General features: G+C 42.8%; 1 protein-coding gene across 6 annotated transcripts in view; it reads right to left on the bottom strand.

Moving 5' to 3' along the window:
- Positions 1-1,326: 1,326 nt before the first annotated feature.
- The window catches only part of ANXA3 (annexin A3), a 50,293-nt gene continuing 30,095 nt past the window's right edge, over positions 1,327-21,524 (bottom strand). For 2 of the 6 annotated variants that reach the window (XR_013997501.1, XR_013997502.1), the window contains 9 exons: positions 21,140-21,219; positions 17,842-17,898; positions 17,405-17,498; positions 15,967-16,062; positions 11,839-11,897; positions 9,399-9,521; positions 2,641-2,722; positions 2,359-2,405; positions 1,327-2,249 (listed from right to left, as the gene is read on the bottom strand). Coding sequence is in view for 4 of the 6 variants with exons in the window: in XM_081117593.1 (XP_080973719.1) it covers positions 2,663-2,722; positions 9,399-9,521; positions 11,839-11,897; positions 15,967-16,062; positions 17,405-17,498; positions 17,842-17,898; positions 21,140-21,219 (569 nt within the window). In the remaining 2 variants the exon portion in view is untranslated. Of the gene's footprint in view, positions 2,723-9,398; positions 9,522-11,838; positions 11,898-15,966; positions 16,063-17,404; positions 17,499-17,841; positions 17,899-21,139; positions 21,220-21,524 lie in introns of all 6 variants that reach the window. The other 4 variants (XM_081117593.1, XM_081117594.1, XM_081117591.1 and 1 more) reach the window with 3 other exon arrangements.

Below are 21,524 nucleotides of genomic sequence, written 5' to 3'. Positions count from 1 at the left end.
AAAACAAGGATCTGAAACCAAGACTATTCTATCCAGCAAGATTATCATTCAAGATAGATGGTGAAATAAAGAACTTTCTAGACAAAAAAAGGTTAAAGGAGTTTATCACCACCAAACAGCATTGCAGGAAATGTTAAAGAAACTGCTGTAATTAGAAATAGAAATAGAGAGAACAGAAACATAGGCATAAAGAATTAAAATGGCAATAGATAGGTATCAATAATAACCTTAAATGTAAATTGATTAAATGCTCCAATAAAAATATATATGGTAGCTGAATGGATAAGAAAACATGACCCAAATATATGCTGTCTACAAGAGACCCACCTCAAAACAAAAGACTCACACAGAATGAGAGTGAAGGGATGGAAAAAAGTTTTCCATGCAAATGGAAATGAAAAAAATAGCCGGGTTAGCAATACTCATATCAGACAAAATAGACTTCAAAATGAAGACCATAATGAGAGACAAGAAAGATCACTACATAATACTAAAGGGATCAATCCAACAAGAGAATGTAACCCTGATAAACATATAAGTACCCAATATAGAAGCACTTAAGTTTATAAAAAAGCTTCTGGAGGACTTTAAGGGAGAAATCAACAGCAAGACAGTCATACTAGGGGACTTTAACAGCCCACTGACTTCACTGGGTAGGTCTTCCAGACAAAAAATCAACAAGGAAAGAGTGACTCTAAATGACACACTAGATCAGATGGATTTAATTGACATTTACAGAACATTCCACCCCAAAGCTGCAGAATATACATTCTTCTCAAGTGCACAACAGTAGATGAGTGGAAAAAAGAGCTATGGCACATTTATACCACAGAATACTATGCAGCTGTAAAAAAGAAGGATCTCTTACCCTTTGGGACAGCGTGGAGGGAACTGGAGAGTATTATGCTAAGCAAAATAAGCCAGTCAGAGAAAGACAAGTCTCACATGATCTCACTCATATGTGGACTGTAATAAACAAAATAAACTGATGAACAAAATAGATCCAGAGACAGAGAAGCATGGAACAGACGGAGGGATCTCAGAGGGAAGGTGGGGGTGGGGAGTGGGTGGGAGGAGATTAATCAAAGAACTTATATGCCTATAAGCATAACCCATGGACACAGACATTGTTATGGGGAAGGCGTGGGGGTGGGGTGGATGGGAGGGTGGAGGGGGTTAATGGGGGAATAAAGGAGACATCTGTAATACTTTCAACAATAAAGATAAATTAAAAACAACAAAAAAGATATACTTTTAGCAGCTACTAGCTGGTCCAATGCCTACGATGCAAGAAGAATGAGAATAAAAAGCCTGGAGGAGAGATTTCCTTAGAGCCTTTTTTTATTATTTTAATGCTGCTTTCTCTTTGGAGGGTCCTCTCAAGTGATCATCAATTCCTCCATTCTCACCCTCCTCCCACTTACTCAGGCACAGATACAAACTCACCTGGATTCTAAACCTTGGCTTTTATGCTCTGCAACCTTGGACTAGTAACCTAACCTTTCTGAGCCTCGTTTTCCTCATCTGTAAAATGGGGATAATATTGGCGCATACAACCATGTTTTATTTTAAAGCAGTTAAGGCAGATAAATAGTATAACAACTCTGAGAATAAATGAAATCTAAAATATCTAGTACAGTCTCAGCACATAGTAAGTCCTCTATTCATACAGATGACAAAATTAATTATTCTTTAAAATGGCAACAATAGTTTCTACCTCATAGTTGTTTTTTTAGAATGAAAAAGCTATTTAAAAAGGTATTCAGCATAGTTTATATCCTATGGTAAGCCCTGAACAAATGTTAGCCTAGGTCATATTATTATTACAGTATATTATTCAAGGGTCATAATCAATTTGATTTATATAAACTCTACAGTTCTACATCATATTTGAGTAACATTTAATACTTTTCAAGGTACCTCTGATTATTTCCCCTGCTCATTACAACAACCTGGTACAACTGTCAGGAAAGGCTTACTACCCCACTTTACAAATTATTCCTGATTCTAAATACCCATTTATTTATCATAAAACAGCCCCAATTCATGCTTGCCATTCAGGCAGGAAGTGGTTAGGCTGGCAGTTCAGCGGATGTTTTCTGAGGACTAAATTAACCCATCACGCGTTGCCGCTCTATAGCTTGATCGTGACTAGAACGGGGGGCGGGATCACACACATCTTCATCTTCATTCCTTTGCTTAAAGATGAGTGTGATTAATAAGGCACTAGACTGAAGCAGCAACAGCTTCTGTAACAAAAGCATGTTATAAAATATCATTAGTTGTTGGCACCAGGTACCAGCAATGTCGGTAGAAGCTAAAAACAGACAGTTTAACAAGAGCAACAACTTTTATTACCCTGCTTTGCATTTCACGTTTTGGAACTCTACAAAGATTCTCACTTCCTAAACAGAAATATAATTTAGATAGTATTAGGAGATTCATCACATCATTTTAAATTTTCATTATAAACTACTGCATTAGGATGAGATGCTCTAGCATAATCGTGTTGTTGTTGTTAGGGAACAGTGAAACTTTGTTAGGAAGACAGGTTGCTGTTTGTACTTGCTTGTGCTTTTAAATAGCGTGAGAAAGAAGGAAGCAGGGCTGTTGGAAAAGCCCATCATGGGAGCAGGCCACCTTTGCAGGTGATGTTCTTGGCTCAGTCATCTCCTCCGCAGAGCTTTAACAGGGCGTCTTCGTAGTCTCCAGAAGTATCCAACTGCAAAGAACAGGATGGAGAGAAGACGGATAGAGCATAAATAAGAAGGAGGCCACAGAGGAATCGAATCCCATAGCACTTAGCACAATGTGCCCAAAATTCCATCATTCATTCATGCCTGAGTGTAGTTATTTTCCAGCCTAGCATCTTCTTCATGATATATAATGTTTAAATTCTTCCTGATATATTGCAAGTAAATTTCAATTTGGGTTTAATAAAATAAGACTTCATCAATTACATAGTATTACATAATATTAATTTTTAACAAAAATTTTAAAATTATAGTTTTAATAATATATATTTACTAACCCTTAGAAGAACTTTAAGCAGCAGGTACCATGAGTATCTCCATTTAACACATAAGTAAGATGAGAAAAAGAGAGGTTAGGAACCTTGTGCCAAATCGTACAATAAGTGACAGAAGCAGGATTTGAAGCCAGGTCTCCTGGCTCCTTAACACCATGCTATACTTCAGAAAGTGAAAGGAACTACATCCCCAAAGAGTATATGTCTAAATTCCTTGCCCCTAGACTAGCCCAAAAGATATTTGCTCAGAAAAGATACCACCTGAGATTGAGGCTTAAAGGACTAAGATGCCACGTTTACTATGCAAAAGAGGTAAAAACTTTCTGTATAGCATGGCTTTGAACCTAAGTTACCTAAAATCCTCACATTATTCTTATTTTATTCAAGGCAACTCAAGTGGCGAGCATTTCTTATCACTTAAGTTTCACATTGGGGTGAATATTAAGTAAGTGGCAATGTGAAGAAAGCAATGAAGGCCCATCCAAAAAGAAGTGAAGCATCACTTTTATGGGACACAACAGGCATTAGCATACATTCTTCTGTTTTATACAGTTTTGGGTTCTTGCCCTATCAGTTTTCCTAAGTCTTGTTCTGCCGTATGTAATAATTTCTCAAACTGCTAACACGTCAACAATGCTCCAGCTCTGTTAAAACAGCTCCCTCTAGTCATCAATTTTAAAAATTATTAGGGGTTCGATCAGTTAGTTGAGAAAATACATGCAAGGAGCTTAACACACAGCTATATTTAACATTCGGGTCCACTGGAGACACTAAACAAAAAGCCACCCTTCCCGCCTGCCTCTATTCCCTTATGTCCTCTAGTAAAGTAGCTATTTATACGGCATCTTAGAAATTTCATCACAAAAAAGTTAGTGTAATTCCCAAACCTTTGAACATAATTCATGCTTTCCTAATTGGGCCGTATTAATTGTTCTTAAGGAACTCACTAAATGTTTCTGTTGGGCTGTTTTTAACGGTGCTTCTCTCTCCTCCCGACTTTGATCCCATCTTTTACCCTTTATGTTTAGTCCAATTACTTCTTTGTGGTGTTTTTTAAGTTATTCCATTTCCATTCTGACCACAACCAATGCACTCTGGGCTCTCATTCCCGGTCACTAGATTCCCCGGCTAGATTCATGGGTCTGTTTCTGAAGCTGTCGATCCTTCCCGCTCTGTAGATCCAGCCCAGCCACCCCCACAAGCGAGCAGCCTGGCTGTTCCTGAGGGGGTCCTGGCTGTTCCTGAGGGGGCCCTGGCGGTTCCTGAGGGGGTCCTGGCTGTTCCTGAGGGGGCCCTGGCGGTTCCTGAGGGGCCCTGGCGGTTCCTGAGGGGGCCCTAGCTGTTCCTGAGGGGGCCCTGGCGGTTCCTGAGGGGGCCCTGGCTGTTCCTGAGGGGCCCTGGTGGTTCCTGAGGGGGCCCTGGCCCTTCGCCTCCCTCCCCAGTGTCCCCACCTTGGCCTCCCCTCCAGCACTAACTGTTGGCAACGCATAAGTCTCAGCTCTCAGCTTTCTTCTCTTCTCGATCCGTGTTCTCTCCCTAGAGGATTTCCATCCACACACAAGGACTTGGTAACATAACTGACCCTGAAAATAGGTCTCGCACCACACTGGCCACTGACCTGACATCTCCATTTACACCTCAAAGGCGTCTCAAACTCAACGCGTGCAAAACCAAATTCATGCACTTTCTCCCCTCCTCCCAGAAAACAACAGCACAAAAAAGCCCACAAAACCCCCAAACACCTAAAGCCTGACTCTCGCAGAGAATGGCACAGCTGTTCCCAAGTTAAAGACCTAGGAGTCGGCCTTAACATCTCTCTTCCTTGCTCCTCACACCAAGCGTCTTCATTTTAACTCCGAAATATCTTCTGAGTCTTTGCTTCTTTCTTCTTTCGTTGCCAGTAGCTTGCTTACTACCTTCACTACCCAGTCGTGGCCACTCTAAAGGACTAATAACATAGCGCCCCACACTCTCTCCCATCTTCTGGCCAACTCATTTTCCACAGTCTCAGGGATCTTTTTTAAATGTACTTCTAATTATGACACCGCGTGCTTACAACTAAATTCTTCAGTAGCTTCCCGCGGCTCTGACGCTAAAGACGAAATCTTTAAACACGGTCAGAAAGGCCTGGTGTGACCGGCCCCTCCAGCTCATTCCTCGTTACTCTTCCTGCACCACGAGGGCCTTCCCCTTGCAGTTCCTGTTGTCAGAAGGCTCTGCTTTCTCCCGACACCCACGCCTCTGCCTTGTCTACATACTTTCAGATCTGAATCATAACTTCCTATAGGTCAAATCCTCCCATTATATGATCTTCTAGCATAATATTTCTTTCCCTTACATTTAACATAGTTGTACAAACACAGTTTACATTTATTTGTAATTCCATAATGACAGAAAACTTCTTTGTCTGTAATTGTAACCCTGAGGTTGGCACATAATTTTCATGCATTAAATATCTTTAATTGAATAAGTGCAACATAAATTGATCTCAGAGCTCTTCCACCTGAATTCATCTTGCCATTTGGATTGTATTTTTCAGTACTCCCCAAGGCAGACCTTCTAATCAATCAAGTGACTTACTACTTCTTTCCCTCCTACTTCTCACCACACATATGTTTCCAGAGCATTCACCTGTGAGACACCACTGACCAGCATACACCTGGCCCACAGGAGGCACTCAACACACGCTTATGCACCTGAAAGGCAGGCTCAAACCCACGTCCCTCTCTAATCCCCAACTTCTTTTACTCTAAATTCTTACATTGCTATCCTCCGTACCTTACAATCAAGCAATTAATTGTATGTTGTTTCATATTATTATCCTTTAATTATTTTATTTATGCCCACCTCACTTCACAGAGATTACAAATTGAAGGTGACTACTGTGATGTTTTCCCTTAAAGAGTCTGGAACTGGGCCATTTGTTAAATACGTACTTAACTTGTTGATCAAGGAAATCTACCAAAAATGCAATTTCATCCTAATATTCTATTAATATCTTATGATTAATTAATAAGAGATACACATGTTCCACCCACATCTTTCTCTCCTTCTTCCCACCAGCCATCACCTGAGAAAGGTGCAATGAGCAGGGAAATGTCTAGGCACCAGGCAGAAGGAGGAAGGCAGCACTGAAGGCCAGGCTGAAGCCGCAGGGCTCAGAACGAGTCAGCCCAAGCTGTGCTCTGTGATACACAGGTTATTTTACACTAAAGGCAACAGAGACCCTGTGGCTCAAAGAAGCTTCTGTCTTCCCCACACAACTGCCCAGAATATTTGATTAGGGACCTTGCCCACAATAACAGGTTATCAGAAATGACCTTTTTGGACCTAGCCGTATGGCAGGCAAACTACAGATCACGCAACATCTGCTCTTCCGATCGCCCTGCAGCGACCCTCTGAAGCCCACGGCCTCTCACCCCATATGTGACCAGGAGGTAGGTCACGGACACCTTTCTGTCCCTGAACCTCTCATGTATGTGAGATCTCTGACTCTCATGTACGTGGGGCTCCCATGCACATGCATGCAATTACATTTGGTTACTTTCTCTTGTTAATCTGTCTTGTGCAGATTTAATTATTAGACCAGGTGAAAGAGACTTGAAGGGGGAAGTTTCTTCCTCCCCCACAATATACAAAATGGAACTCTAGGTCCTGAATGACAGACACTGACCGTCGGAAAGGATCTTATTCATCCGCAGGGAACAGGTAGTAATCGCTTAATACTGTACTTTTAGGTGGTAGAAACGAAGAAACCTTATATAATTTTAAATTATAAAATAAAGTCTTCAGCAATGGATTTTTCTTTTCTATCAAGATACTCGTAGTTTAAATGTTTCCTAATACAATAAGCCTCGATTACTCAGACCGCTGCGGGAGGGAGAGCTACCGGTTAATTTAATTTTCTGGTTTGCTGAGGGTGAACCGAAAGCCCTCTTTATGTTTCAATCTTGTTACTGACAATCTTTATAAAAGGTATATGTCTACTTTTCTGCCTTAGTAAGAACAATATGGTTCACATTATTGAATCTTCCTCTGTTGATTGAAACTATTGTAATGTGTCAAGATCAATTCAAATTGCATTGAGTGTGAGCAGTGGAGGAATCTGTGCTCAGCCGCAGGCACAGCCTGAGAGTTGCCTTTTTGAGTAAGTAACTTAGGCATGCATCTCTTTCTGCAAAGGTTTAGTATAAAAACAAAAGCTCTGTTGGAGGGGGGGAAGGGTGGGGGGGGTTGGTTTATGACTCTAGTTAACTGAATGATATTCATTCATTCATCCATTATAAAACCATTTGTGGAGCGTGACGCTGGAAAGTTCTCAAGATAGCTGCCCAAAGGCCCAGGCCAATATGTGGTCAAGGGTGGCTGTCGTGGGCAGGGCCACCTCAAAGGCTTCAGCTGTCTGGGGTGACACAGGAATACAGGCTGAATGGAGGAGCCCCTGGTGGCCATGGCTGGATCTCCTGCGTAGCATGGAACTCCAGCCTTGTAGGGGCTTGATCAAAGTTGGTCCCAAGATCAGAATCCACAGGGTGTATAAAATGATCCTGTAGCTGGGGCCCAGATGTCTGGACAGCTCAGACTCCACACCCAACTATGCACCATGGGTGCTCAGAGCAAACGTGCCCTTCTCCCAGGCTAGGTTTGTCCTCGGGGCCCCACCTCTGAGCTCCTGCCTCAGGGACTCTATCTACACTGACGGAGATCTACTTCTCTTCAGCTCTGGGCCTAACGCTCTTCAAAGCTGATTTTCTCCCCAGCTGTAGGGTGGAGGCTGAGGCATAGAAAGGCCTGCGGGGCGTCTGTGCAACCAGCCCTGGACTCTGCTTTTCACCGAGGCAGTGGCTCTGGAGGCTGGTGCCGTCGGATGGCTCCCTCTACAACCCGGGCGCACTTTGTTCCTGGGACCCAGCTTGGATAACTCTACAGCTCACTGTCTGCGGACCTGTGTGCCATCGGGGAGGCTGACGCAGAAAACGATCTTCAGTGGGGGCTAGCCCCCTAGTTCATTATTTCCACGTTGTCATGTTCTTATTAGGACTATGACTTTTGAACCATTAGCTCAATGTATGGAAGCCTCTTACACAATTTTTGCGAGTCTTACTTCCTTATTAATTCTAGTAATTTGTAATTTATTTGGGGTTTCCATATATAAAAAATATCAACTGAGATCTGAGAACAATGGAAACTGGTTTCATTCTTTACAACTGAAAGGAAGTTGTGTAACACATTTTAGGAGGATTCTCATTCAGAATGATAAGACTGTAAGGAATCAACTTTTTAACTCAAGAAACTATTAAAAAAAGATTGATAAGTTGAATTGGATGCCAAACGGTATGGAAAAACACCTTCAGCCATGTCAAAGGAAAAATATCAAACTGGGGAAAACATTTACAATTCATAGACAAAAGATGAATCTAACGTACATGAAAAGAGGTCTTAGAAATTGACCGCCCCAAAATTAAAACCCCAAATATCAACAGGATAATAGACAAAGAATATAAAAAAATTACCAAAAAGGAAGTGCAAATGGCATTTAAAAACATGAAAACATGTTAGGCCTCACTCATAGTAAGAAAAATGTATATTCTACACTGAGATACAATTTCTCCCCTATCAGATTTTAAAAACGCAAAGCTTGAGAAAAGACCCTCTGTGCCAAAGGTGTGGAGAAACAAGGATTTATATATTCTTCATGGAAGTGCAGATGGAAGTCAGTTGGTAATATTTACCAGTTACGAATATATTCAATCTGTCTCAGCAATCCTACCCACTTCTGAGAATTCAGCACAGAAAAAACTGTGCTCGCATTTATCCCACAGATACCCTTGTACCTTAGGAAACTGTCTATTCATACTGCGGCATTGTTTGCAACAGCAAGAAACTGGAAACATCTGCTGATACGGTGGGTATAAATAACGAACAATGGAATGATACGCAGCTATTTAAAAGAATGAAAAAGCTTCCGATATTCTGAAATGGAAAGAACTCCAAGCTGCAGAACCATGCTATCTTTTCGTGTGAAACAAAGAGGAAATGTATTTTTCTTTCCTGTCATTTTCATAAAGAAATAAGTAAAAACACTGCAATGTAAAAAATAGGTAAACAACTTACATACGCAATTCCCAAAAGAAGAAATATCAGGGGCTGTTAAACCAAAAAGAAAAAAAATGTTGAGCATCTATCATGTGCCTGAGATTCTAGAGCTGAAAAATAGTCTCCGTCGTTAAGGGCTGTTTTATTACTACCCATTTACACACTGACAGGGAGAAATCTAAGTCACATATCTCCATCTCCTAAGGATCTAAGGGAAAGAAAATGGGGAGAAGAAAGGCAACATGTGTTTTGCTAATTTTAAGAAGAGACTTACTTTAATTGCTGAATGCAGGGAGTAGCCACAGCGCTTCTTAAACTCTGCTCGAATGTCCAAAAGGTCAATTTCTGACCTGGAAACCATTATTCGGTTCAGAGTAAACTCATCAGTTCCAGCGCCCTGTTAAGAAAGCAGGTGTCCACAGTATAAATCTCACCAGCCACAGAACAGCCTATAGACCTATATTTATAAGAAATAGATAACGGTGCACAAAATAGTCCCCCATGGTGACTCTTCACTCGTTTAACCTCAAACCTCATCACTCACTTGTTCAAGAAATACTTACCGAGAGCCTACTCGGTGCCAACACCATGCCAAATGCTAAAGACAGAGATGGGATACCCCGTTAAGCTTCCAATTTTGTAAAGGATACAGGGAAGAAAACAGGCCATTACAATATAAAGTGACATGTAAGAAATAGTGGGCACTATGGGCACATATATTGGGGGAGTCTAAATAGATTAAAGATCTGGAAAGATCTGTCTGAGAAAGGGGTATTTAAGTGGAAGCGTAAATAACCAGCCAGAAGAAGGGGTGTGGTTCAAAGAAAAAACCCAACACCACACATTGCAATGGAGAAAACAGCAGGTGGGAAGGTCTGGGGAAGAAAGGGTGCCACCTGAGGACACACAAGCAATGGGGAGGAACAGCAAGAGATGTGTCTGGAAAGGCAGGACCTCGTAAGCCCTGAAATGAAGTTTCAGCTTTATTCCAAGAGCGAAGAGCTACTGCAATCTGTCAAACATGCGAGCGCTGAGGTCAGATTGGATCTGCGGTCTCAGAAGATCGCTGGGACAGCAGGGGAGGGACGGAGGGCAGGGCAGGAGCGGGCGGAGGTAACGGAGGAGGCCACAGGCTTGGGGACTCAGCCAGCGGTGGCTGCGCTGATACAAAAAGGGGGGTGATGGCCCGACCTAGAAAATTGGCAGTACGGATGGAGAGATGGGTCGAATGGAGAGACGCTTATGAAGACAGATGACAACACTTGATGTATCGTTTGAAGAGAATAAAGGAGGGAGCAGTGCAAAATTCCTGAGCGGTGAAGTGGATACTGACACACTTCATTTATTCAGCAAATGCTTACTGAGCATCTACTATATGCCGGGCGTTGTCCTATGTACTGTGCCCATGGTAGTGAGCAACACAGACCATGCCTCTAGCCTCGTAGAGTTTACATTCCAGTGAATGGAGATGGCCAGTCAAGAAAATTAACAAGTTGCTTAAATAAATAGTAATGAGAACTGTGGAATGGAGCGTGACTAAAAGGGAGCTAATGGATCTGAGTAATCAGGGAAGACCTTTCTCAGGAGGTGACACGTGAGCAGAGACTTGACAGACGAGAAGGAGCCCATCACAGGTAGATCTGGAGGAGGCACATTTAGGGCAGAGAGAAGACTCTGATGTGGGCAGAGGCCTGGCATAGTCAAGGAACAGAAAGGCTGACATGACTGGGGCATGGAGGACAGGATGGGAGGAAGGGTACAACCTCAGAGGCTGGGCAAGGGCAGATCCTGACGCCACAACCTCAGAGGCTGGGCAAGGGCAGATCCTGACGGTATAACCTCAGAGGCTGGGCAAAGGCAGATCCTGAGGGTATAACCACAGAAGCTGGGCAAGGGCAGATCCTGATGGTATAACCTCAGAGGCTGGGCAAGGGCAGATCCTGATGGTTTAACCACAGAAGCTGGGCAAGGGCAGATCCTGATGGTTTAACCACAGAAGCTGGGCAAGGGCAGATCCTGATGGTTTAACCACAGAAGCTGGGCAAGGGCAGATCCTGATGGTTTAACCACAGAAGCTGGGCAAGGGCAGATCCTGTTGGGGCTACCCACTGAGATGACTGAACACAGGATGGGGAGCAGACTCAGGGTTGGAGGTGAGGGGAAGCGAGGGAAGTGATGTGTTCACGTTGGACATAACTGGGAAGGTGCACGTGGACGTCCACAGGAAATGTCCAGTAAAAGTATTGAAGTAAGCACCTTCTACGGGCCAGGCCCAGGGCGAGGGGTCTGAAGCCATGAAAAGGAGGAAAGCGACTTCCCTGCTCATGGAGCTCAGCATCTAGCAGCCGCAGCAGGCGGGAAATCACAGGAGTCTCCGTCCCGAAAGGCTGCTGACTCAGTTCGGTTCGTTTCAAGGAAGGCAGCTTGAGAGGCCACTGGGCCCTGCGGGTCCCGTTTGAGGTGCGGAGTTCTAAACCAGTTCTACCGCCTACACTCACTGTGGACTGGGGGAGATGACTTGGTCAACACTCGCTGTGTCTGTCTCTATAATGATTGGACACTCATGACCCATCCATGAGACAGATCAGTAGAAGCATTAGCTACAGAAGAGAACTCACCAAAGTGGACACAGAATGAAATTCTATCCAAAACAGCAATATTTTTACATTTTCTTTGAGAGAAGCTAAGAACACATATGAAATTTCCAGACCAACCTTTAGAGCTTGATGCAGTCTCTCAGCTAAGAAGGCAGGCATGTTCCTTGCACAATGAACTGTAGAGAAAGTAAAGTATATGTTCACTGGCAGTTAATAGAAACTGAGTTAATAATATACAGTAAAATGTTTTTTTAAAAACGATTCTTTGGGTAACCATAGCCATTCTACCCCCCTCACTGGCTTTTATTTAGAATGAAAGAATGAATGCTTAACCTAAATTTCAAAGCCTTGTGAAATACTATTTGTACAGAACTTTAGCACAGAAAGTATCTTTAGCCATGGGGAAAATAAAATTCTGTGCCAAAGAAACTCCCACAGCACATGACACCTCCAGATCCCAGACACACCAACACCTACACTTACACTTATAACTCCCCAGGGTGGACCACTGCTCCATTTCTAGCATCTTTGACTACTGATGAGTAACCTGGGTCTAAAGACTGCAGAGATGTTGCTCCAAATAACTCATTACGTAAGAAGAGGCCCTGGAGTTCATTTTAAAACCAGTTTTTCAAATGGAAAGCTTTTCTCTTAAGCGGCTGCATTAGAATTTATAGGCTAGTTGGAGTAATTATATTAGAGCCAGTGCCTATCATCTAAATTCAGTTTCTAAAAAATACTGTGATCTTTCAATTCTTTATTTTGAAATAACAGGTAAAGCAGAAGTAAAACAAAAAAAGCAAAACACATGAGCAAATTTATTATCTTTTAAATAAAATGAAAATCATCAGAAATAGAAGTCTGTAGAGAATAAATCTATTTACTGCAACATAAGTACTTTTATAATCTTAAATCTGATCTGCAGATAGGAACTCGCCAGAAGTGAATCCATTTTATAGTGAATTTTGGAGATCAGAGCAATAACAAGCAGCTTTCTCATCCTGTCTTACAGGCTCTTAAGGAAAGCGAAAAGGCCTCTAGTTTGTGTAACTGACTTAAGGGAAAGAGCGGGGGAAATGTAATAGAAACTCAAACACGGAATCCGGGCCAAACATGAAAACAGTGTTAGATGTGAAGTTGTCTGAGAATAAACCAGCCACTTGGATCAGTTCTACCTGCTGGTTCTGAAGTTCATATTGAGCGAGACTTACTACTTCGACCAAAAGTTAGTAAGCCTGCTTTTATCCTGCTAAGCTTTTCAATCACCTCCCTCCCCTTAAACTAAATCCTTACAGAACACCCCCCCCCCCGCCTCGCCCCTCAATAGTCCTTAAGCTTGTCCTCTGCTTTATGTTCTTCACCCCCAGGTTTGTTCTTTATGTCCTACAATTTGGGCAAGTGCTGTCACACAAAGCGGTAGGAAGTCTGCTTTAGCACCCAGCATGGACAGGAGGCAAACTCGGGGAAATCTCTGAGACTCAGGGAGTCCACTGAAATTAATTCCAATGGAATTAATGACCAAGAGCCCACAGCTGCCCATTTCTCACCCTCTGTGTCGTCCTGAGCAACTTTCAGTGAGCCCTGTCTCCTCCCCCAGGGCCTGGGCTCTGGCTTGCCCCCGCCTGAGCCAGCGCCGACACAGAAAACAGCAGAACACATTTCCTGTCAGGCCCAATGGTCACCCCCTCGCTCATTCAATTCCACTTAAAAGAAAAAACCTTTTCTGTTTGATTCTGAGGCTCTTGCACATCTCTGAGATGAAAGCATTTTCCCTACTGGAAGAGTCTTTTTGAACAAAGTCTCTCCTTATCTAAGTCCAGATTTGACAACTGGAAATGTTGGATTATGCGTTTCTAAGGTGGTAAGTTCAGGTGGGTTTTCATATTAAAAACTATGTCTTCTATTAGGTTCCTTATATACTGTATTAGATTCCCTATATATGAAATATTCAGAACAGCCAGATCTATCAACACCAAAAGTAGGGGTTAACAGGGGCTGAGGGTGACTGCTAGTGGTTTCAGGGTTTCTTTGGGGGCTGATGAAAATATCCTAAATTTAGATTGTGGTGACGGTTGGACACTGTAAATAAACTAAAAAGCACTGAACTGCACACTTTGAATGCTTGAATTTTACGGTAAGTGACTTGTAACTCAATAAAGATGAGAAAAACTGTGATGTATTCCAATGATAAACAAATAGAAAATGATTGTGACATATCTCGAACTTCAAATTAGTTGAATTATAAGGGCTTTCTTTTACTTGACAAAACAATGTACATTAGAGCCCAAATTTAGTGTATCATTCTATGTATAGTCCCAGGAATGCTTCTTAGCACATTAGTAACAGTTTGCACATCTCAATAAAGTTTTCAAGTGTTATTATAGCAGGCAAAGTAAAAAGCAGCAAAACTGATGTAAAGAGGAACAGTATGAAATGAAAAAAAGTAAACTGGTTATATCATTGCCACTGGAATGTTCTCAGAACGAATTATGGAGACTGAGCTCTATTCCATCTTTTAATTGAAAAAGAAGCTTGTTTTCTGTCTTGGCCTAGCTTTTAGCAATTTGGAATGGACAGTGTTTTCTTTCCCCCCTCCCTCCCTCCCTCCCTCCCTCCCTCCCTCCCTCCCTCCCTCCCTCCCTCCCTCCCTCCTTCCTTCCCTCTTTCCGTTTTTGAGCAGCATTTGGATAGAGCCCTATCCTGGCACTGACGAGAGGATTATAAGTTAAGTGAATTAACGTATGTGGAAAAAGCCCTGCGGACGGGGCCTGGAACTTCAGGAGTGGTTGCCACCTGGTGTATTTTCCGTAATTTACTTTAAATACTTCAGCATAGTCCATGTGACATGTGTGTTTCAGACTCTGAACTGCACACATGGAGTGGCTGGCTGTCCCACTGGTTAGAGCCTCAGCGCCACCACACACTCCCTGGGGAACCTGCGGAAGGAATTTAACCCTTTGTGCCTCAGGTTACCATCTCCACAGGGGCGATAATAATAGTCCCTAACCCATGGGATTGTTGCAAGGCTTAAATATGTCGATATTTGTAAAGAGTTTAGCGCAGAGCTGAGCACATGGTAAGTGCCCGACGAGTATTTATTTAAAAATACAATTTGAGAAACCCTAATTGGGAGTTCACCTCCAGACGAGGTAATTAATATCTGAAAATGAATCAGAGGCTCAGTCTGGAGGAGGGTACCTTTAGGCATCGGCTGTCCTGATCTCACCAGAGGGGCTATTAATTACCATGGTGAATGACAGAAATGATTTTTCATTGAAGGAATGACAAGATATGTGGAGCACAGGTAGTCCTGCCCTGGAATTAATAGAGAAATAGCCTGCAGCAAGTCCAGTAACCACCCTAAGCTAGAGTGGTTTAGGATTCCTAATAATCCTGTGTGTGTGCAAGCACGTGACAGGTTTTGTGGCCTGTCTCTGACTCGTCTCTCACTCTTCTGACGGCACCTGTCGTGCAAGGTGCTGTTCGGGTGCCTAGAGGACAGGCCTCACTGAGAAGACAGCTGGGCTTACGCGATGGTGTTTCTGTCCGCTTGTTCACCCACGTGTCTCTCTAGGAACAGACTCAGTCTGTGACTTTCTTTTTGTTTATTTCTTTTTTTTATATATCTTTATTGATTTCAGAGAGAAGAAGGGAGAGGGGGAGAGAGAGAGAAATATCAGTGACGAGAGAGTCATTGATCAGCTGCCTCCCGCACGCCCCCAACTGGGGATGGAGCCCCCAACCTGGGCATGGGCCCCGACCGGGAATCGAACCACGATCACCTGGATCCTAGGCCGATGCTCAATCACTGAGCCACGCCGGCTGGGCTGTGACTTTCTCTTTGACATACTCCCTGCTACCACAGCCACTGACCTGAGCTCAACTTGCCACTGACATCTTCCAAAAATAACCCCAAATGGTGAATGACCAAATCGGCTTAGGTCTCAGCTTTCAACAGGCTCAATAAAAATGCCAGTAGAAACATAATATTTTTCTCTCTCAAGGAATTTACAATCCAAATACGGTGACAAGTCAAATACAGAGTTCAAAGCAAAGTAAGATGTAAAAACGAACTTTTTCATGCATCCATTTAATAGTATCTGTTGAACACACTGTGTGCGCCGTGGACTGGGAGGGGCTGTGGGGCATGAAGATGGATCAGTCCGGATTCTTACAAGGAGCTAACCCCGACATTGATTAAATCAAGTGCAAAGTAACTCAGGTTGTAAGTACTCAAGAGCTTACCTATGGCCAGCAGTAGGTCCTCAAAATGCCCAGAGAGTTCTCCTTTTATGCTCTCCTCAATGTCCTTCTGGCTGAAGTTTCTGTATTCATCAAATGCTAAAAGGCAGCACCACAAAAACAGTGAGAGCATCCAGCTGACCACACACGGATATATTCCAGTTTCTGACTTGATATGCAGCAAATCAAGTGGCGAGCTCAAAAACCCCTTCTTTAAATCATCAAAATTTAAACATGAAAGTCTTTGGTTTTTCATATCTTTTTTAAAAAAATCATCTCCAATAAAACCTGAACTTCATAGGCCATTTTCCTCAATGATCTCCCCCGCCCTTCCCAGGCTGTTAGCACTTAAAATAGCCTAAAAGGTTAAATAATAAATAATATATCTAGTAAGATGGGCTGTTTTTAAATTATAGCAGCACCTGGGTCATTATCAATTATGTTTTATCTGCTAACACAATCTTCAGTATGAAGACTTCTTATTGCTGAGCAGATCCTTCCCTCAGGGGGCATGGCCTACTTTATATTTACCTGCAGGCACCCGAATTTCTTGATCAGTTTTTGCCCCAAAGCAAAACCTGTACATGCATCGCTAAGTATGTGGACACATTTTGCAAGCCAAGTAAAATTTTTTCCAAGTAAACTTTGAAAAAAGAAATTTTGGAGAGAGATCTAGGATTTTTTTAATTTTTCAAACCAAGACATTAAAAATGCAATCATGATATACTATTACCATTATTTTATAAATGATATTCTAATGCCAAACTTAAGGAAGGGCAACCCGATGATGAAAAAGCCCCGGTAATATCTTCAGGTTTCCTCCTGTTCCCGTGAGCGCGGCCGGCGCTTGTCGTGCGCTGTGGCTGTGCTCCTGACGTGCACCTGGAGCCACAGCCAGGCGCTCGCGGGAACGGAGCTCTGGGCGCCTGGGTGCTGTTGCTTCCAGAACAGTCGGGGAGATGCACGACTGAGGGGGTGGGTGCTCAGCAGTTACACTTAATAGTTGGTGTGACAAAGAGAGCACCGCCCCTTTCACCTGCCAATTTACCTTCCTATCAGAAAGCTGAAGGTTGGTGGGTCAGCCCAAGCGAACGCATCGGCAGAGACACCGCAGCGCCTGGCTTCTCTGGAAAGCGGCCAACCAGGGAAGAGCTGGGGGGGAGCAATGCAGCCACGTCCCTCCGTCTCTCCTCTCTGCTCTCACCCCAGAGGGCTGCCCCTTCTCCCCCCCCCCCCTTACCTGTCTCACTAGGTCCCTACTCAGCCCCGAGGGGAATGAGTCCTGTCAGTTCTGCCCTGACTTGTTTGCTGAACTGTTGATACATAAAAACGGAACAGCCTCTGCAATTTTTAACTCCATTTTCCAGAGCTTTGTATATTAAACCCAGAAAACATCTGCAAAACAACACAAAGCCAAAAGGACTGTGAGGAGAGTCCTTACTTCGTTTTAGTTGGGGAAAGCTCCTTAGACACAGGATCTCGGTGAATTTATCTTCGTCTGTGCCCCATCGGTTCTCACCCGCGTTATAGAGAATCTGCGGCAAGGCGGGAAGACGCACAGGTCATTATGGACACAATTCTCTTTCTCTCAGATTGAAGAGGTGGAAGGAGAAGGGTGAGGGGGTTACTTTCTTTGAGAGTCAGAGAGATAATTCTTCAATTAGCAGACTGGAACTCTGAGAGCTGGGGTGGTAGGGGCGAGGGGAGTAATAGCCCCACAGGGGAGGCAGGAGCTGGGGTTGGGTGGTCCCCGGCCTTCAGGCTTCTCCTTCAGACAGGACAGGAGACGACAGCCCGGCTGGTGCCACAGAAGTGAGAACGGAGACAAGCAGGGGAGGCTGTAGTCAAAGGAGACGTTTTCTTTGCTCTGGTACTGACCTGGGCATCCTTTTTGGCCAGCTGCTCATCCACTTTTAGACTTTCATCTCTTCTGCCCTAAGCAAGGAATATAAAAGCAAGGGCAGCCCGTTTAAAGACAGAAGATTCTAACGCTTGGTATTGCCCCCAGCAGGGCACCCGGAGGTTCTCCCCAGGGGGGCCCACAGCAAGAGGACTCGGGCTCCCGGGGCTCTCGTTCTGGCTCTGTCACCGACTGGCCACAAAGCTGGCAGCAAATCACACAATTTTCTGAGCCTCAATCTTAAGGGAATGAAAAGATCAGCCACAGACTGGGGGAAAATACTGTTGGCAAACTCATATCTAATATAGGGCTTGTATCCAAAATCGATAAGGAATTCTCAACATTCAACAATAAGAGAACAAACAACACTGAAAAATGGGCAGAAGATCTGGGCATACTTCAGATACACACATGACAAGAAAGCACATGAAAAGATGCTCAACATCAGGTATCATCAGGGAATCGAAAGTTAAAACAATAAGACACTACTTATTAGAATGGCTAAAACCCGAAACACTGATTCTATCATATTGCTGTCGGCAACAGAAACTCTCCCTCATTGCCAGTGGGAATGCCACACAGCTTGGCAGTTTCTTAACACAACTACATAAACCCTTAGCATACAATCCAGCAATCGCTCTCCTTGGTATTTACTCAAAGGAGTTGAAAACTTATATTTACATAAAAACTTGCACATGAATGTCCACAGACATTTCTATTCATAATTGCCCAAACTCGTAAGCAACCAAGAAGGTGCCCTTCAACAGGAGAAACATACTATAGTACACCTGTCCAATGGAATAGTATTCAGCCATCAAAAGGGAATAAGCTATCAAGCCATGAGAAGATACTTAGCATACTGCTAAGGGAAGAAGCTAGTCCGGAAAGACTGCACACTGTATAATTCCTCCTATATGACAGGCTAGAAAAGGAAACCCACAGAGACAGTACAATGACCAGCTGTGAGGAGTTTCGGAAGGAGGAAGAGAGGTGAACAGTTGGAACACAAAGTATTTCTAGGGCAGTGAAGCTGTTCTGTATGATACTGTAATGATAGATGCATGACATTACGCATTTGTCAAAACTCATAGAACGTATAACACAAAGAGTGAACCCTGTTGTATACTACAGACTTTAATAAAAATAATGTATCCGCATTCATTCATTAGCTGTAACAAATGAACCACTCTAATGCAACATGTTAATAACAGGGGAAACAGGGAGGGGAGGGGAGAAGGGGCACAAGGGAGCCCTCTGTACTTCTGCTCAATTTTTCTATAAATCTAAAACTTCTCTAAAAAATAAAATTTATTAAGAAAACTAAAACCTCAAAGGTCCCTACCAGCTCTGCTGTTGAAGGCCCTGTGGCTAAGTGTGTGTGCTCAAGCACAAGCGCCTCAGCACACAGAGATGGGAGAGAGAGGGGAAGACCGTTGCCTGACCTATTCTGAAGATTAGAGGTGAATGAAACGTTTGGCTATAATATTTAAAGTGCATTTGTTACTGTGTTCAAACATTCGATCCTTGTCTGATTTTTGCATGATTTACTTGCTTCTTTTCAGTGCTGCTGATTCTCTACTGTGAGTAGAGAATCTCTACTATTTGCCGCCTTTCTCTCATCACGCACTCTGCTCCAGTCATTAAGGTGCTGGTCATCACTGATTCAATAATAATAAGCCACCACCACCATGTACTGATCACTTTCTGTGTGCTAAGTACATCATGTCATCTATCTATCTATCTATCTATCTATCTATCTATCTATCTATCTATCTATCTATCTATCTATCATCTATCTATCTATCTATCATCTATCTATCTTCTATCTATCATCTATCTATCTATCTATCTATCTATCTATCTATCTATCTATCTATCTATCTATCTATCTATCTATCATCTATCATCTACCTATCTATCTACCTATCATCTATCTATCTATCTATCTATCTATCTATCTATCTATCTATCTATCATCTATCTATCTATCTATCTATCTATCTCTATCATCTATCATCTATCTATCTCTATCTATCTATCTATCTATCTATCTATCTATCTATCTATCTATCAATCATCTATCTATATCTATCTATCTATCTATCATCTATCTATCATCTATCATCATCTATCTATCTATATCATCATCTATCATCTTATCATCTATCTTTGCAGCATCCTGTGAGGTTAGTACTATTATTACTTTAATTTTACTAATGTGAAAACAAGGGCTTTGAGGCCTAAAGTAATGTGTCCAGACACATAAAGCTAGCAGGCAACAGAGGAGCATAAGATTCCAGTTCTGTTTGATTCTGAAGCCCTAGTCTTCACTGCCTCCTGTGTGTTCATGTGCCATGTGCACACTCATGGATGTGCCCACGCCATGTGCACACATGGACGTGCACCTTTGAATAAATGTTTGTAGCAGTGCCCCATACATTGGGTTTGTAGGTTCAACCTTCATAAGGTTTTCACCATTTAAAACAACTGAAACCAAAATTAGGAACTTGTTTCCTAGTGGCCTAGGCCTCACTTTGACAAGTGCCGCTTCAGCCCTCAGGTAGAACCATTGTTGGGGTTCTGTCACACTTGGAGGGCTGTGCAAATCAGCTCAGAGAGGCCAGTGAGATGGGGCTTAACTTATTTCCTCCCTTACACACACCTGTGATTACAGCTCACCCCTGACCTTGCCACCTTTATTATAAAGTCATGAGCCTCCTAGGAAGAGGCAGCAAGGTGTGGCCTCATTTAGTCACCTGGTGACAAGTGATTTAGCAGCAATTCCCAAGGCCTAAGGATGAAGCCGCAGCAAGTCAGTTTTTAAATCCTGAGACAGATATACCCATCACTGAAGATAACTTTTCTGTATCATGTTTCATACTTAATTTAAATGCTAACTAAAGAAATATATATTTTCTGGAGCCCAGAAGAAAATAAACATGTTATCAAAATGGAGACACGTATAATGGAAATGAGCAATCGTTTTGTCAGACGAATTATCAGAACCTTTCCAGTGTACTGGGAAACCTGATCTAAACACTTTGAATCCGTAGACTGACCACACAAAGAGTTTTCCATGACATGAATATGTTATGCTCTTCTGATGGCGGTTAAACATTTCACTGCTTGGTGGCAATGCAAACGCAAAGTGAGCAAATCGTTTCATAAGGAAAATCGAAAACTCATTGCCTCAGTTTGGATATTTTTTAACTTCCTAATAATTATTTTTAAGCATGCAGCTAACTGAGGAAATAAAAAATATAAAATAAACCTTACGTCGGCCAAAGTCAACAGAGCTTTCCGGAAGTCACCCGATGTTTCAGAGCTAATGTCGTCTCCAAGACTCTTCTTATACGCTGAAACCAGAGAAGAGTGAAGTTAAGCCCTGACAAACTGAAAAATACTATAAACCAGAGAAAAGCCTAAATGTCAAAGTTGGCAAGAAAGGAGTAACCTGATAAAATACATCATGTGTTTTTTTTAACTTCCTGGTCTTCTTATGAGATAGACACGTTGTTGTAACTATTACTAGAGTGTATGTTGTGGCAGACGCCCAGGAACAGAAAGAACTGCCATTCTGGATCAGGCCATGGTCCATTTCATCTGAAGTGGCACGAAGGACCACACAGAGAGTGGGAAAGCTTGAGTGGGCTCGCTGCCA

Source organism: Miniopterus schreibersii, assembly GCF_964146895.1.
Source record: "Miniopterus schreibersii genome assembly, chromosome: 1".
Taxonomy (NCBI): domain Eukaryota; kingdom Metazoa; phylum Chordata; class Mammalia; order Chiroptera; family Miniopteridae; genus Miniopterus; species Miniopterus schreibersii.
The sequence above is the reverse complement of the archived record's forward strand: the minus strand, read 5'-3'. Positions and strand labels throughout refer to the sequence as shown.